Consider the following 15,071-nt stretch of genomic DNA (forward strand, 5'->3'; position numbering starts at 1 on the left):
TGCACACTGTGAATTTAAAAAAAACAAAAAAAAAGTAAAAAAATAAAATACAATTGTAAAAATAAAATTAGATGATAATAAAATAAAAAAGCACAAATTGCAGATTCATTGCAACCAAACAAGGAGAATGGAGCTCAGACAGAACCCGGACCTGACAGTCCCCGGTCTCTGGGGCGCCTTTCATGGATATTTTTTATCCTGACAAACTCATTATAATGCAGATGGATGAATTCATTGGATAAGTGCAATACGGACGGCTGTACAATTGATTTTCCTCTACTGGACTCTAAATGGAAATATTTGGCTCATTTCCCGGACGAGCCCCCCCCCCCACAAAAAAAAAAAAAAAAATTAATGTGAAATTATATTGATTATTTTTATCATTGTAACACTCAGAACGATGTTGTTATTATAATGTTATTATGTAATTAAAATGTTTAATGTATTTATTAAAGAATATGTAAACCCAATATTTCATATTCCTCTATGCTGTACAATGTACTTCTATGGAAAAGTCTCCTGTTCTCTTTGTATTGCTTCCTTTGTGTAAAATCTCTGGTGTTCCTGCCAGTCCCTCTGCTGTGGTCCACCCTAAAAAAAAAAAAAAAAAATTACATAAAAAGGCTCCTTAAAATACATTAAAGAATAATTGAAAAAAAAATAAAAATGTTATACTTACCAGAAATGGCTGTTGCTAGGCAGATCGTCCTCATCTGCCGCTTCCTTCTCCGCGGAGCTGTTCCTTCTCTTCACCCCTAGCGTTGCCTCCTGGGAAACGGGGCGCGCTGTCTTCTGGGACCTGTGTGACAGCCGCCCCATTCACAAAGCGCCGCGCGACTCGCGCATGCGCAGTAGGAAACAGGCATTGAAGCCGCGAGGCTCCACTGCCTGTTTCCCTTCATTAGGATGGCGGCACGGGCTCCCTGGACAGGTAAGCGTCCTTATTAAAGGTCAGCAGCTACAGTGTTTGTAGCTGCTGACTTTAAAAAAAAAAAAAAAAATTTGCGGCTGGAACACCACTTTAAAAACTGACCGCGCTAGGCATGAGAGTATAGCGTGGTCAGTTCTCTAGTTGCGCTGGGAACTCATCCTGCTCTCCGCCAATAATCAGACGTGTCCTGGCACCCCCCCCCCCCACACACACACACACACACACACGCACACAGCTATTCACTGGGAAGATCAGTGTGCTGCTGCTTCTCCTCCCAATAGCTCTTATGCAGCTGAGAACAGAGGGAATGTGATCACTTATAAAAAAGGGAAAACTTTTTTTTTTTTTTTTTTTTTTTTTTTTTTTTATATATATATATATCTATACACAAATGTTTTGCCTTCCATTTCTATTTTAAACTGAATGGGTTGTTTTACAGGGTGAATGTTAACAATCACTTTAATGAGTGAGTCTGTGTGCCCATGGACTTTAGATGACAATTATACGACCCTGACAGTTTTCGTATATATGGGCATTTATTATAAACTCTGATGCCCTTCTGTCTTTGGAAAGGGGGGGGGGGGGGTGGGTCCTTCTGTCTTTGGAAAGGGGGGGGGGGGGGTCCTTCTGTCTTTGGAAAGGGGGGGGGTGGGTCCTTCTGTCTTTGGAAAGGGGGGGGGGTGGGTCCTTCTGTCTTTGGAAGGGGGAGGGGGGGGGGGGTTCTCCTGCTACAAGTTCGGGATGATGTTCAACCAAATAAATGGATCTGTTACTGCTCAGGTTCACACTAAAACTGCCGAGCCACCTGTGGGCTTGTCAATGGGTAGCAGGCCACTTTCAGTCTCTTCTAGACATGTGGAATTAGTTGTTATTTGGATGTATCCGAATTTTCAAATCACAATAGTGACGATTGTAAACGAATCATTCAAAATAACGAATGAAAAATAAAATTCAATTAAAATTCGTTTTGAATGTGGAAACTAATATGAAATGTAAACATATTGCAATTCTTAGATGTACATGTCTAGTCTCTTCTTGACCCGCATTTCTTTTTGTCTTTATTGCATTGGGCTCATTCATAAAAACTGCTGTAAAGAAAATGATTACCAATGTTGAGTTGGTAACAGAGGGGGAATGGAGCGCTGACAGGTGCTGCTGATAGGTAGATAAGGGGCATTAGCGTGGGGGATAAGATATGTCCAGGGGATAATAAACAGTTAAAGATGGTTAAGGCTTCTATGATGAGCGGCAGCCGGCTTGTCAGAGTAGAAGGGACTCTGTGGTATGATAAAGCAGAAAGAAAAGCAGCGCTGCTCTAATGCCGCGTACACACGGTCGGACTTTTCGGCTACAAAAGTCCGACAGACTTTTGGCGGACTTGCGGCGGACTTTCTAACGAACGGACTTGCCTACACACGATCACACCAAAGTCCGACGGATTCGTACGTGATGACGTACACCGGACTAAAATAAGGAAGTTGATAGCCAGTAGCCAATAGCTGCCCTAGCGTCGGTTTTTGCCCGTCGGACTAGCATACAGATGAGCAGATTTCTGGGTCCGGCGGAGTTACGACGTAAAGATTTAGAAGCATGTTCCTAATCTAAAGTCCGTCAGATTTGCGGCTGGAAAAGTCCGCTGAAAGTCCGGGGAAGCCCACACACGATCGGATTGTCAGCCGTATTTTGTCCGTCGGCGTCCGTCGGACTTTTGTAGCCCGAAAAGTCAGACCGTGTGTACGCGGCATAAGGGTAGTAGGTAGTTAAAAACAACACTTTATTATTACAAATTGTACACTCACATTTGTGTGATAAGAAATAGGCATAGGTAGGTTCTCCTGGGCAACGCAGAGTCACATCACGAACCAGCTGGGCTGTGGCGGGGCCGGCCTCGGCCGCTTGCGGTGGAGTCCGTAGCTCCGATGGCTTGGGGTTCCCTCAGACAGCGCGTCAGCAGGTTCCTAGGAAGATAACGTCAGGTGGAGGAGAGCGGGGGGGGCTAGGCCGTAGCGCTCACGTTCGGAGCATGCGTGCTCCTTCCTCAGGCAGGCTAGGAGCTCCATTGAGGGGATTTGGTAAAATAGCAGAGAAAGGTACCGAGGACAGAGATTCCCCAGTCCTTCATTTTTTTAGATGGTTTTTAAAAGATTGTAATATCTATGTGCAACCAGTTGCCGATTGTTTTTATGGAGAAAAATAAAATACCTTTTCACCTGTCATGACCATACCTGTCCAGTTCTTGGTGAGGTATATCTGCCTATCTCTGATCTGCTTCCTGTAGCTGATACCATCATGACACCCAACAAGTGTGCATGATACGTGTGATCACAGCTGAGAGTTTACTAAATAAATGAAACAATATGAATGTTTTCCTCTAATGATATATGTGAGAAGGTAATGGGAGCTAAACCTCACCCCCCGCCATGCCTGATCCTTTATACCAGAGTGTTGTGTTTGGCTTTCTCTACCTTTTCAGGTGGAAATAGAGTAGCAGGATATTAACACATTAATATAATGGAGCTGGGTTGGTGTGTGTTGACTTGTGATTGTGTTGGCTGACTTTATTGACCCTTTGATGTAGGGGGAAGATGTGACACCTAATTGTGACAAGGACACCTTGTCAACTCTCGGAGCTATGATGGGTCCTCAACATCCTTCATGGACGGAACTCCTACCATAAGGAACTGGAACTTTTCGGCATTGTCTGTGGATCTTAGAACTTTGCGCGAAAAAACCCAGTCACTAAAATCTCATATAAGCCAATATAAATTTGAAATAATATCTGGCGATCCTGTAATGAAGGTCCTTGTTTAGAATCTTCTTGTTATATGGTTACAATGCTCTAACTCTCTCTCCCCATTGTGCTCCTGTGTTGTCACCCTGGCACATAAGCTTTCAATGGAGGCTATAAGTAGGCTTTTTAACACATGACGTAGGCACTGTCTACTGCTGTCACCATTGGAAAACCCACTATGGGACTTGCAAAGCAGCCATTGTTGGAGTGTGGGCAGCATGGGGCACCGGTGGCAAAGAATACACTCGGAGGTCGAGGTGGATGCAAACAGTATATTGTAAGACAGGGTCTCCAAACCTTCTAAACAAAGGGCCAGTTTACTGTCCTTCAGACTTTAGAGCGGCCTGACTGTGGCCATTGGGAGTAGATTTTGCCCTGGCATCAGTCGGAGTAAACATTGCATCTTTGGTATTAAGGGGAAGATGGTATTAGGGAGAGGAATAGTGTCCCATCATTGGTATCAGTGTAAGGAATAGTGTCCCATCATTGGTATCAGTGGGGATAATAGTGCCCCATCATTGGTATTAGTAGAAGGAATAGTTAGTGCCCCATCATTGGTATCAGTGGAAGGAATAGTGTCCCATCATTGGTATCAGTGGTGGTAATAGTGCCCCATCATTGGTATCAGTGGGGGCAATAGTGCCCCATCCTGGGTGTCAGTGGAAGGAATAATCAGTGCTCCATCATTAGTATCAGTGGAAGGAATAGTGTCCCATACTTGGCATCAGTGGGGGTAATAGGGCCCTATCATTGGTATCAGTGGGGGTAATAGTGCCCCATCATTGGTATCAGTGGGGGTAATAGTGCCCCATCATTGGTATCAGTGGGGGTAATAGTACCCAATCATTGGTATCAGTGGAAGGAATAGTTAGTGCCCCATCATTGGTATCAGTGGAAGGAATTGTGCTCCATTGTAGGTGTCAGCGGGATAAATAGAGCCCCATTGTTGGTGTCAGTTTGACAAATCAATGGGAGAAATAGTTTCCCTGTTGTTGATGTCACCACCAGGAATTATGCCCCGTTGTTGGTTTCAGTGGAAGGAATAGTGTATTGTATCAGTGGGAGGAAAAGTACCCCAAGGGCTGGATAAAGGTGAACAAAGGACCACATCCGGCCCCCGACCACAGTTTGGAGACCACTGTTGTAAGGGTTCCAACAACATACAAACAGGCCCGGTGGGTAGGCAAAACCAACCAGAGCCACTTACAAACAGTAGCAGAGGATCTACAGTGAAGAGTTGGAATGGAATGCGGTATGGCTGTTCCACACCCAAACAAAAGGCTTCCAACGAGGAGATTCCCTACTCCTCTGTATCCTTTCCCCACCTCTAAGCACTGTCCCTGCCAGACAGGGATCCTGTCCCTATGCTAGCCACTCGCATAAAGCATGCCAAACCCCCAGGAGCTGGAGACTTAAATAGACTCTGCCTGACCCAAGATGGCCACAAAGGTCACATGGGGAACCAGTGTCCAATCAGACAGATGTCTCCTATTTACCACTGGTAGTCATAGAGGAACCAACTTTCTCACAACTTCCTTCCCCTTCTGCATTGCCGCTTCAGTCAAGCCCAACCTACAGTGGAGAATACAGACTAAACCTGCCTACAGGAGTACAGCACCAGACCCCCTGAATGCTGCTGGGTGGCTATCGGTGATACTATGGCTCAAGATGTACAAAAGTCCAGCACTCCATGCAAAACTTCTGCGATTTACTGAGGTCACATAAAAAATATAGTGGAAAAGATATGTTCTTCCTACATCTCCTTGGAGAATGAAGAGACATGTTCTTCCTTCATCTCCTTGGAGGTAGAACATGTCTTTTTTTTCCCCTATATTTTTGATGAGACCTCAAAAAGTTGCAGAAGTTTTGCATGGAGTGCTGAACCTTTCTATATTTTGAGCTATTGCACAGAATCACCAATAGCATTGCAGGTGCCCCTGCTGAAAAGCTCCACCCTCACTATCTGCCCTGGTCACCATTGTCACCAAGACCTAAATTGATGGGAAAATGTAAAATTGTAATTTGTTATCCATACAAGAAAAACATAGGAAATCTCCCAGTAAGGAGACCTGTTCTGGTTTTCTCACTTCCTGTTTTGTCTTGAGGAGGACAGGAAATTAAGGAAAATCTCGCAAATGGGACACAGATGGTAAAAAACACTTTACACTGAAGCCAGCTTTGGAAGCCGTTCATGTGACCTAATCCGGGCGGCTTCTGAATAGGTAAGTACTGTATAAGCGTCTTTTCTTTTACAGGGTAGACTCCTCACCCCATCAACTCTCTAGATCTCCAAGTGCTGGAGACCTCCAAGATCCCTCATCCTGTCACCCCTCTAGATCTTCCCATCCAGACCTTCTAGAACTTCCCATCCTGACACCCCCCAAGATCTCTTATCCTCTCACCCCATCCTGTCCTCCTGGAACTTCCCATTCTGACATCTCCAAGATCCCTCACCTTGTCACCCCTCTAGATTTGCCCATCGTGTCCTCTTTTATCTCCTCATCCTGTCACCTCCAAGGTCCCTTATCCTGTCACCCCTCTGGATATTCCCATCCAGACCTCCTAGAACTTCCCATCCTCACACCACCCAAGATACCCTATCCCCTCACCCCATCCTGTCCTGGAACTTCCCATCCTGACATAGAATAGTCTAAGACCCCATACACGCTATTAGATTTTCTGTAGATTTTTGTCTTCAGATTTACCAAAACCATGTAGTGCGAGGGCCTGCCTGATTGCATACAAATTGAATTTCTTAAGGTTTGACCTCATATTATATGGTTTTGATAAATCTGAAGACAAAATCTGCAGAAAATCTAATAGTGTTTATGGGGTCTTTTACAAGGATTACCCCAAAACATTGCTTGCAAATACTGTATATCAAACTTTCAAGGTAAACAAAATTCTAATCTTCTATTAATTTCTCAGTTTTTTTGTTTTTTTTTATTGATGTGTCCCAGGTCATTATTTCCCAGTGACATCTGAAGTCATCAACTGTTTTTATTGTCCACATGTAGCTGCAGGCTCTTGTGGAAGCTTTCCTTCTCTGCAGGTATCAGATAATAGAATAAGTAGCCCTTTCCCACACTGCAAGCTTCTTTCAGCAGAAAGTCCCATTATTCCTCCCCCTCTGCCCCTATTAGAGGCTCCAGATGCCACCTTGCGGTGTGACACACGTCCATTGTCCTCGCCGCTCTGTGATTGGCTGCTGAGTGTGGGAACCTCTGCAAAGTCTGATCCTCACACATTATTATGCAGAGTGAGGGGTATATAGGGGGAGGGTGAGCTCTGTGACTGCACATCACTGAAATCTCTTCTACAGAGAGGACACTGAGCATAGGAACTGCTCTTCACTCACTGACCAGACATCATGTCTCCTTCCAGCAGCCCTCTACTGCACGGTGCTGACCGCCAACTGACCCAGCAACCCAGAAAAGTAAGTATCTCTCTAGATTCCTGTTTGTTCCTTCATTTATTTGATCTGTTTTCCCCCTATATCTTCCAAACCTTACATCTCCAAGATCCCCCATTCTGTTACCCCTCTAGATCTTCCATCCTGTCCTCCAAGATCTTCCCATCCTGGCACCTCCAAGATTCCTCTCCCCATCAACTCTCTAGATCTCCAAGTGCTGGAGACCCCCAAGATCCCTCATCCTGTCACCCCTCTAGATCTTCACATCCAGACCTTCTAGAACTTCCCATCCTGACACCCCCCAAGATCCCTTATCCTCTCACCCCATCCTGTCCTCCTGGAACTTCCCATTCTGTCATCTCCAAGATCCCTCACCTTGTCACCCACTCTAAATTTTCCCATCGTGTCTGCTTTTATCTCCTAATCCTATCATCTCCAAGGTCCCTCATCCTGTCACCCCTCTAGATCTTACCTTCCGGACCTCCTAGAACTTCCCATCCTCGCACCACCCAAGATCCCTTATCCTCCACCCCATCCTATCCTCCTGGAACTTCCCATCCTGACATCTTCAAGATCCCTCACCTTTATTTTCCCATTGTGTCCTCTTATATCTCCTCATCCTGTCACCCCTCTAGATCTGCTTATCCAGACCTCTTAGAACTTCCCATCCTGACAACCCCCAAGATCCCTTATCCTCTCACCCCATCCTGTCCTCCTTGAGCTTCCCATCCTGACACCTCCAAGATCCCTCACCATGTCACCCCTCTAGATTTTCCCATCTTGTCCTTTTATTTCTCCCCATGCTGGCACTTCCAAGATCCCTCACCCTGTCACCTCTCTATATCTTCCCATCTTGTCTTCTCATATGTCCTCATCCTGTCACCTCCAAGGTCCCTCACTCTGTCACCCCTCTAGATCTTCCCATCCAATAACCTCCTAAACCTCCCCATCCTGGCATCTCCAAGGTTTCTCATTCAGCCACCCTCTACGTCCTTCCATCCAATGTCCTTCCAGATCTCCCCATCCTGTCAACTTAAAAGATCCCTCATCCTGTTGCCTCTCTATGTTCTCCCATCCCATGTCCTCTTAGCATTCCCTCCAGCTTTATTCTGGTTTCTCCTGACATTAGTCATTTTTCTCTCTATCCATGCAATCACTATGTAGTTACTAACCATCTCTTATCTTGTTTTGTGCAGCTGAGGAAGCCTGCCATTGAGAAGATGAGGAGAGATCGCATTAACAGCAGCATCGACCAGCTGCGTCTCCTACTGGAGAAAGAGTTCCAGAAACTACAACTGCCCTCCAAACCGGAGAAGGCCGACATACTGGAGATGACGGTCACCTTCCTGCAGCAGCAGATGGCTAAGAAAAGTAAGTGTCCCCTTGTCATTGATTTTATTATTCTTGCTGAGAGATGTTAGTATTTAGGAATGTAGAAGGTGACAGTGGACTTCATATAACTGACATGTGTCTTGTCTATTCCAGATGTGACAGCAACCTCCATCCAAGCCCATAGAGAAGGCTACTCCACCTGCTTCCAGGACTCTGTGAACTTCCTATCCCTGCACACACAGACAGACGCTCAACAGCAGCTTCTTCAGACCCTCCATGGGGCTCAGATGGTAACCAGCACTCCATGTCCTTCTGTATTCCCCATCTCACAGACCCCCAGCAAGAACAGCCCTCCAGACAGCAGCAAAACCCTATGGAGACCCTGGTAGAGACTCGTCTCCACTTCTCAGGACTGTGAGCTGAGTACATAGAGTTGGGTGTACAAGGAGCATACCTGACCTGACAGCTGTACATGGGGATCTGATCCCTATCACTGTATCTTCTCATAAGGATAGAGAGTACGCTTATTCTGAAGTGGCCGTAATCACAATGTGACCTGATATTACTGTTTGTTATATATTGGGGGCAGATCATAGCTCTGCTGCGTTCCTATATGGAATTTTTGTATATCTGTCCATATGTGTATATATAAATATATATATATATATATATATATATATATATATATATATATATATGCATTATTACTCTATATGAATAGAGATAATGGAAATTATTAATAGAGTTTATTCACTGTGTGATCTCGTATTATGAGTGGAGCAGATTTCAGCTCATTTAAATTCCAATATAGAAAATATACTGTATACATATATGTATGTATAATATTATATTGGAGAGTAAGCTTATGGTAGTTATTATAGAGTTTATTCACTATGTGATCTCTGCTATAATTTGCATATTACTTCAGCTCATCTGAATTCCATTATAGATTTTATATATACAGTATATGTATATATATATATATATATATATATATATATATATATATATATAGACATAGATCTATATATAGATCTATATCTATTAGAAAGTAAGCTTTTGATTAAGGCTGTGTAAATACCGTATAATCTGATATTACTTTGTTTGTAATGGTAGAGAATCTATCTATCTATCTATCTATCTATCTATCTATCTATCTATCTATCTATCTATCTATCTATCTATCTATCTATCTATCTATCTATCTATCTATCTATCTATCTCTATCCTTATATAGATAATGAGTAGGGTTACCATTAACTTGGCCCTATCACAATTAGTTGTTCTTATTTAGAATATATTGTATATTTATACAAATGTATAGTTATCTTCTATGAAGAAAATAGATCAAATTCCATTTGGATGCATTCTATGAATGCTCTCTGTGTTGCAATGATTCCATTGTAAATTGCAATAGCTCTGTACGCATACAAATGAATGCATGCTATTAGAAGTGCGATGCAAGGTAGCTTATGCTGAATAATGATGATAATTAAGGGTGTCCTCTGTTGTCACATTCTGTTGGTCTTCTCAGTATTATACCATTTTCCTGTTCAATCTCCTTTCGATTTACCTTCAACTCATAGGTGCGCGCACAGGGTGTGTCGGGTGTGCCTGGGCACACCTTAATCACCCCCATGCACGTTAGCATGATCGCTCTGTGTGCCAGCGGGAAGGTGGGAAAGATCTCCCTATTACCGGTTCTGCCATAAGAGAAGTGTTTATGCACTTCTCTTTCACTGTGCCGGCAGGGAGATCAATGTGCCGGTGTCATATATATATGTATATATGTAGACATACATGTGTGTTTGTGCTTTAGGCTGGGTTCACACGATTGCGAATTGGATGTGGGTTTCCCCGCATCCAATTTACATAGCAGGAGATTGTGACCGGCTCTCCTCGGAGCCGGTTCACACATCTCCGGAGTGGCTCCGGTGCGAATTGCACAGCAGTCCGGTGCGTCTTTTGGTCCATTTCAGGTCCAAATTCAGCCCAAAATTTGGGCTGAAATCGGACCTGAAACGGTGAATGGAGACGCACCGGACTCCTGCTGTGTGAGCCCAGCTTTAGGGTGCAAACCCTAATGCAATACACTGCTCACGCCTATGCTTCAACTATGTAGTTCAAGTTTTTGGTAAATCTGAAGGAAAAATGTTCAAGACAATTGTATAATGTATGGCAAGCCTTAAGGTAGGCTGCAGATTTTTCAGCACCCATTTAAACTATTGTGTTTATGGGAGTACCATATATTGTGGTGTTATATTAGGAATATTAATGAATATTATTTTATACAGTAAAGTATAGAACTTGATTTCATATTACACTGTTGTAATTCTCCTTGAGAAATGAGTATATAAGACCATTCAGTATTTGGATGTTTTGTGTATAAAGTACAATGTAATGTTATTGGTGATACAATTCACTAGGATAAGGTTCTGCAATGTTTGCAGGATGATACAATGTGTTCAATTCACAATGTTTGCAGGATGATACAATGTATTCAATTTACAATGTTCTGCAATATTTGCAGTATTAATTCGTTCAAATCGACGATATTTATGGTATGCAATATTTGCAAAATACCTTATAATTACGAGACACAGAATGCCGTACGCAATATTTGCGCTGTCGCTGTTTGTTTTTTGGTATGCAGAGTTTGCAAAAGTTATTATAATGTTATCTCTAACATATTGGACTTTGCAATATTTGCAATTAATAAGACATTTATGTACAAGCTCATGTTTATGTACTTTGTGCAGCAAATTTTGAATGAATACATAATAGGAATATAAAAGAAAAACTTTATATGTTGAGTGCAAACCTCAAACAATAAACATTATTAATGACTTGAAACTGGTGTGGGACTTTCTTTCGATAATATTTTTTCAAACCTGTCATGGTGGACACAAAAAAAAAAAAACCAAGGGGGAATTTATTAAAACTGGAGCCCAGAGAAGCTGTTCATAATAACTAATCAGCATCTAATTTCAACTTTTTCAATGAAGCTTTGAGAATAAGGCTGGGTTAACATATTTGCAAATTGGATGCGTTTTTAACCACATTCAATTTGTATAACACGTGAATGTGACCGTCTCCCAATGGAGCCGGTTCACAAGTGTCCGGGGGCAGCCGCGGCGCAGTTTTAAAAAGGGTCCTGTGCGTTTTTGGGGCCGGTTCAGGCGCAAATTTAGGCAAACATTTGTACTGAATTGCACCTGAACCAGTGAACAGAAACGCACCAGACTCTGGACTGTGAACCCAGCCTTACACCTTGTAGCTGATTGGTTACCAGAGGTGGCCGGTCCATAAGGGGGGCAGGGCGGGGGGCGCCCCCAAAGTTCGTTAGAAATAGAATGATTTATTTTTAAATAACTGATAATATGACTAACATTTTTTAACATCTTAAAGTTAAAAAATGTTAGACATATTATCAATTATTTAAGAATCAATCGTTCCATGTGTGTACACTCATGGGCTAATGGGCTTCCATTAGGTCCATAATTTTTGTACAAGCATGTGATTTGAGACTGAAGCTCTAATTGGCTTGTTTTATGATGTCCTCGGGGCGCAGAGCGCTGCCCCCGAACCCTCCCAGCGAATAGCGAATCAGTATTCGCCATTGCGTCACTTCCAGTTTCCAGACCAAGTCAAGCTGCGGAAGGGAGCCGTATCAGGGGAGCCGTGACCGTGGTGAGTGCAGACCTGGAGGGGTTTGTTTGCGCCCCCCCCAACAAAAAAAAAATGTATAGCACCATCCGCCACTGTTGGTTACTATGCAAAGCTGCAACAGATTCTCTGTGCTCAAGTTTTACTAAATCCCTCCCCAAAGAACGTATCCAATCAGGTGCAGGGGAATATTTGTAAAGTATATGTAAAGCCAAAACTTTTTTTTTTTTTTTAGTTTTAGATGGAGTGGGGAATGTTAAAGTTTTTATTTCGTCTTTTATCCATGAAGGAGATTTTTCTTCACTTCCTGTCCGAGATACACAGAGGGAAGTGGGGAAAAAATTCTCGAAAACCAAAGGGCAGGATCACCAACTATCAGTACATTTATGAGCCGTTTGTAAAATCTTTTTTTTTTTTGTCATCTGTCCATGAATGTGCGTAACGCACATTCATGGACAGATGCAAAAAATATGGGTTTTACAAACTGTTTGTAAATTTACTGACAGTTGGCAACCCTGCCAAGGGGTAATCTTGCTTAGATTGTTGTCACTTGGAACAAATGGTCCCATTGGAGATTTCTGTACCTGTGGCAACTCAGATACTTTGAATTTCCCATCACTTTCTATGCCGGAGGCAATGGTCACAGGACCGATAGTGAAGGTGAATCTCTTTAGCAGGGACACAGAATATAAAATATAAACGGAACAAGAAAGATCCCCAACATAATTTTGAAGATAGTAAAAAAAAACAAAAAACAACTCAGGTTAAAACAGAAATGTGAGGCCTCATGCTTACTGGATGTTTGTAACATGGCTGTTGGGGCGTCTGGTGTTTTTTCTCTGCCTCTAAACCCCCCTGCATGTTAGCCTGTAGCCTAGTACACAACATCATTTTTTTTCGTTCAACCCAGCGGGTCTGACAGCTCAGGTCGGAGTCGCTGTACTAACAATCTGACGTTAGTACAGGGATTCCCCACTGCTGAGCTATTGTGTTCTGTATTGTATCGTTCTGTATTGTATTATTCTGTATTGTATCGTTCTGTATTGTATTATTCTGTATCGTATTGTTTTGTATTGTATTGTTCTGTATTGTATTGTTTTGTATTGTATTATTCTGTAGTGTATCGTTCTGTATTGTATCGTTCTGTATTGTATTGTTTTGTATTGTATTGTTCTGTAGTGTATCAATCTGTATTGTATTGTTCTGTATTGTATTGTTCTGTATTGTATCATTCTGTATTGTATTGTTTTGTATTGTATTGTTCTGTAGTGTATCGTTCTGTATTGTATTGTTCTGTATTGTATCATTCTGTAGTGTATCGTTCTGTATTGCATTGTCCTGTAGTGTATCGTTCTGTATTGTATTGTTCTGTATTGTATTGTCCCCCACCAGAACACTCTGGTCAGCACTCTCTGCCATTGGCTGGGAGCACCGATCAGGGGCCGGTCGGCTGCTGGTTTTCCAAATTTCCAGCATGCTCATCCGACAGAAGCCGGCCAAACTTCTTCTGTTGGACCGGCTGCCATACACACGGGCCAATTGTCGGACGTTTTTTTTTTTTTTTTGTCGGACCAAGTGTACTAGACTTATGTGAAATCAAAAGCCTCAATAACAATCAGCGCAATTAATATAATACAAAATATATATATAAATATAAAGTGCAAAATCAAATAAATTGTTGGCTGTAACACTAAAAGGTGATTTCACCCCACCAATAAAATCACCTAAAACTACACTATATTGGGACACCTGCCTTTACACACACATGAACTTTAGCGGAATCCCAGTCATAGTCCGTAGGGTTCAATATTGAGTTGGCCCACCCTATAACAGCTTCAACTCTTCTGGGAAGGCCGTCCACAAGGTTTAGGAGTGTGTCTATGGGAATGTTTGACCATTCTTCCAGAAGAACATTTGTGAGGTCAGGCACTGATGTTGGATGAAAAGGCCTCCGCTCTATGTCATCCCAAAGGTGTTCTATCGGGTTGAGGTCAGGACTCTGTGTAGACCAGTTAAGTTCCTCCACCCCAAACTCGCTCATCCATGTCTTTATGGACCTTGCTTTGTGCACTGGTGGGCAGTCATGTTGGAACAGGAAGGGGCCATCCCCAAACTGTTCCTACAAAGTTGGGAGCATGAAATTGTCCAAAATGTCTTGGTATTCTGACGCCTTAAGAGTTCACTTCACTGGAACTAAGGGGACAAGCCCCACCCCTGAAAAACAACCCCACACCATAATCCCCCCTCCACCAAATGATCTGGACCAGTGCACAAAGCAAGGTCCATAAAGATAGCTCTTCTGGAAGAATGGTCAAACATTCCCATAGACACACTCCTAAACCTTGTGGACGGCCTTCCCAGAAGAGTTGAAGCTGTTATTGCTGCAAAGGGCCAACTCAATATTGAACCCTACGGACTAAAGCCTCGTACACACGATGAGAAAACTGGACAAAAAGTTTTGCTTTTGACGTGATCGTATGATATTCTGAACGTTCGTCCACAGCTGTCGTCCAAAAGTTTCTGAAGGGACAAACACAACATTTTTTCTTGTACGATGTCAGATCGTGCGATTTTCATTTAATCAGAACAGTTTTCGTCCAAAAATACAATACAAATACATTTTCTGCTGTGTGAGAATTTTCGTACTTTAGTAACCTATTCGCTTTCGATATGGTTTACGCGGCTTAGGACTGGGATGCCATTAAGGTTCATGTGTGTATAAAGGAAGGCGTCCCAATATTTTTTGTAATATAGTGTATATTGAAGGAGGGAAGATTAGCAGGTAGGCTGTATGGGGCCCCATGATTTCTAATGGCAGTCCTGGCTCTGACAACAGAATTTTTCCGAATTTTGTAGAAACGCTCAAACCAAAATCAGCGTCTGGCTGGCCTTTCTACTATAGTTATACCATGGCCTGGATACATGACAACCTTCACAGG

General features: G+C 42.8%; 1 protein-coding gene across 1 annotated transcript; it reads left to right on the forward strand.

The window, feature by feature from the left end:
- Positions 1 to 7,024: 7,024 nt before the first annotated feature.
- LOC141111377 (transcription factor HES-5-like) lies at positions 7,025 to 11,380 on the forward strand. The gene is made up of 3 exons (XM_073603631.1): positions 7,025 to 7,158; positions 8,331 to 8,505; positions 8,620 to 11,380. The coding sequence occupies exons 1-3, from the start codon at positions 7,093 to 7,095 to the stop codon at positions 8,853 to 8,855; spliced, it is 477 nt and encodes a 158-aa protein (XP_073459732.1). The 5' UTR covers positions 7,025 to 7,092; the 3' UTR covers positions 8,856 to 11,380.
- The last annotated feature ends 3,691 nt before the right edge of the window (positions 11,381 to 15,071 follow it).

This window comes from Aquarana catesbeiana, linkage group LG10 (genome assembly GCF_042186555.1).
Source record: "Aquarana catesbeiana isolate 2022-GZ linkage group LG10, ASM4218655v1, whole genome shotgun sequence".
Lineage (NCBI taxonomy): Eukaryota > Metazoa > Chordata > Amphibia > Anura > Ranidae > Aquarana > Aquarana catesbeiana.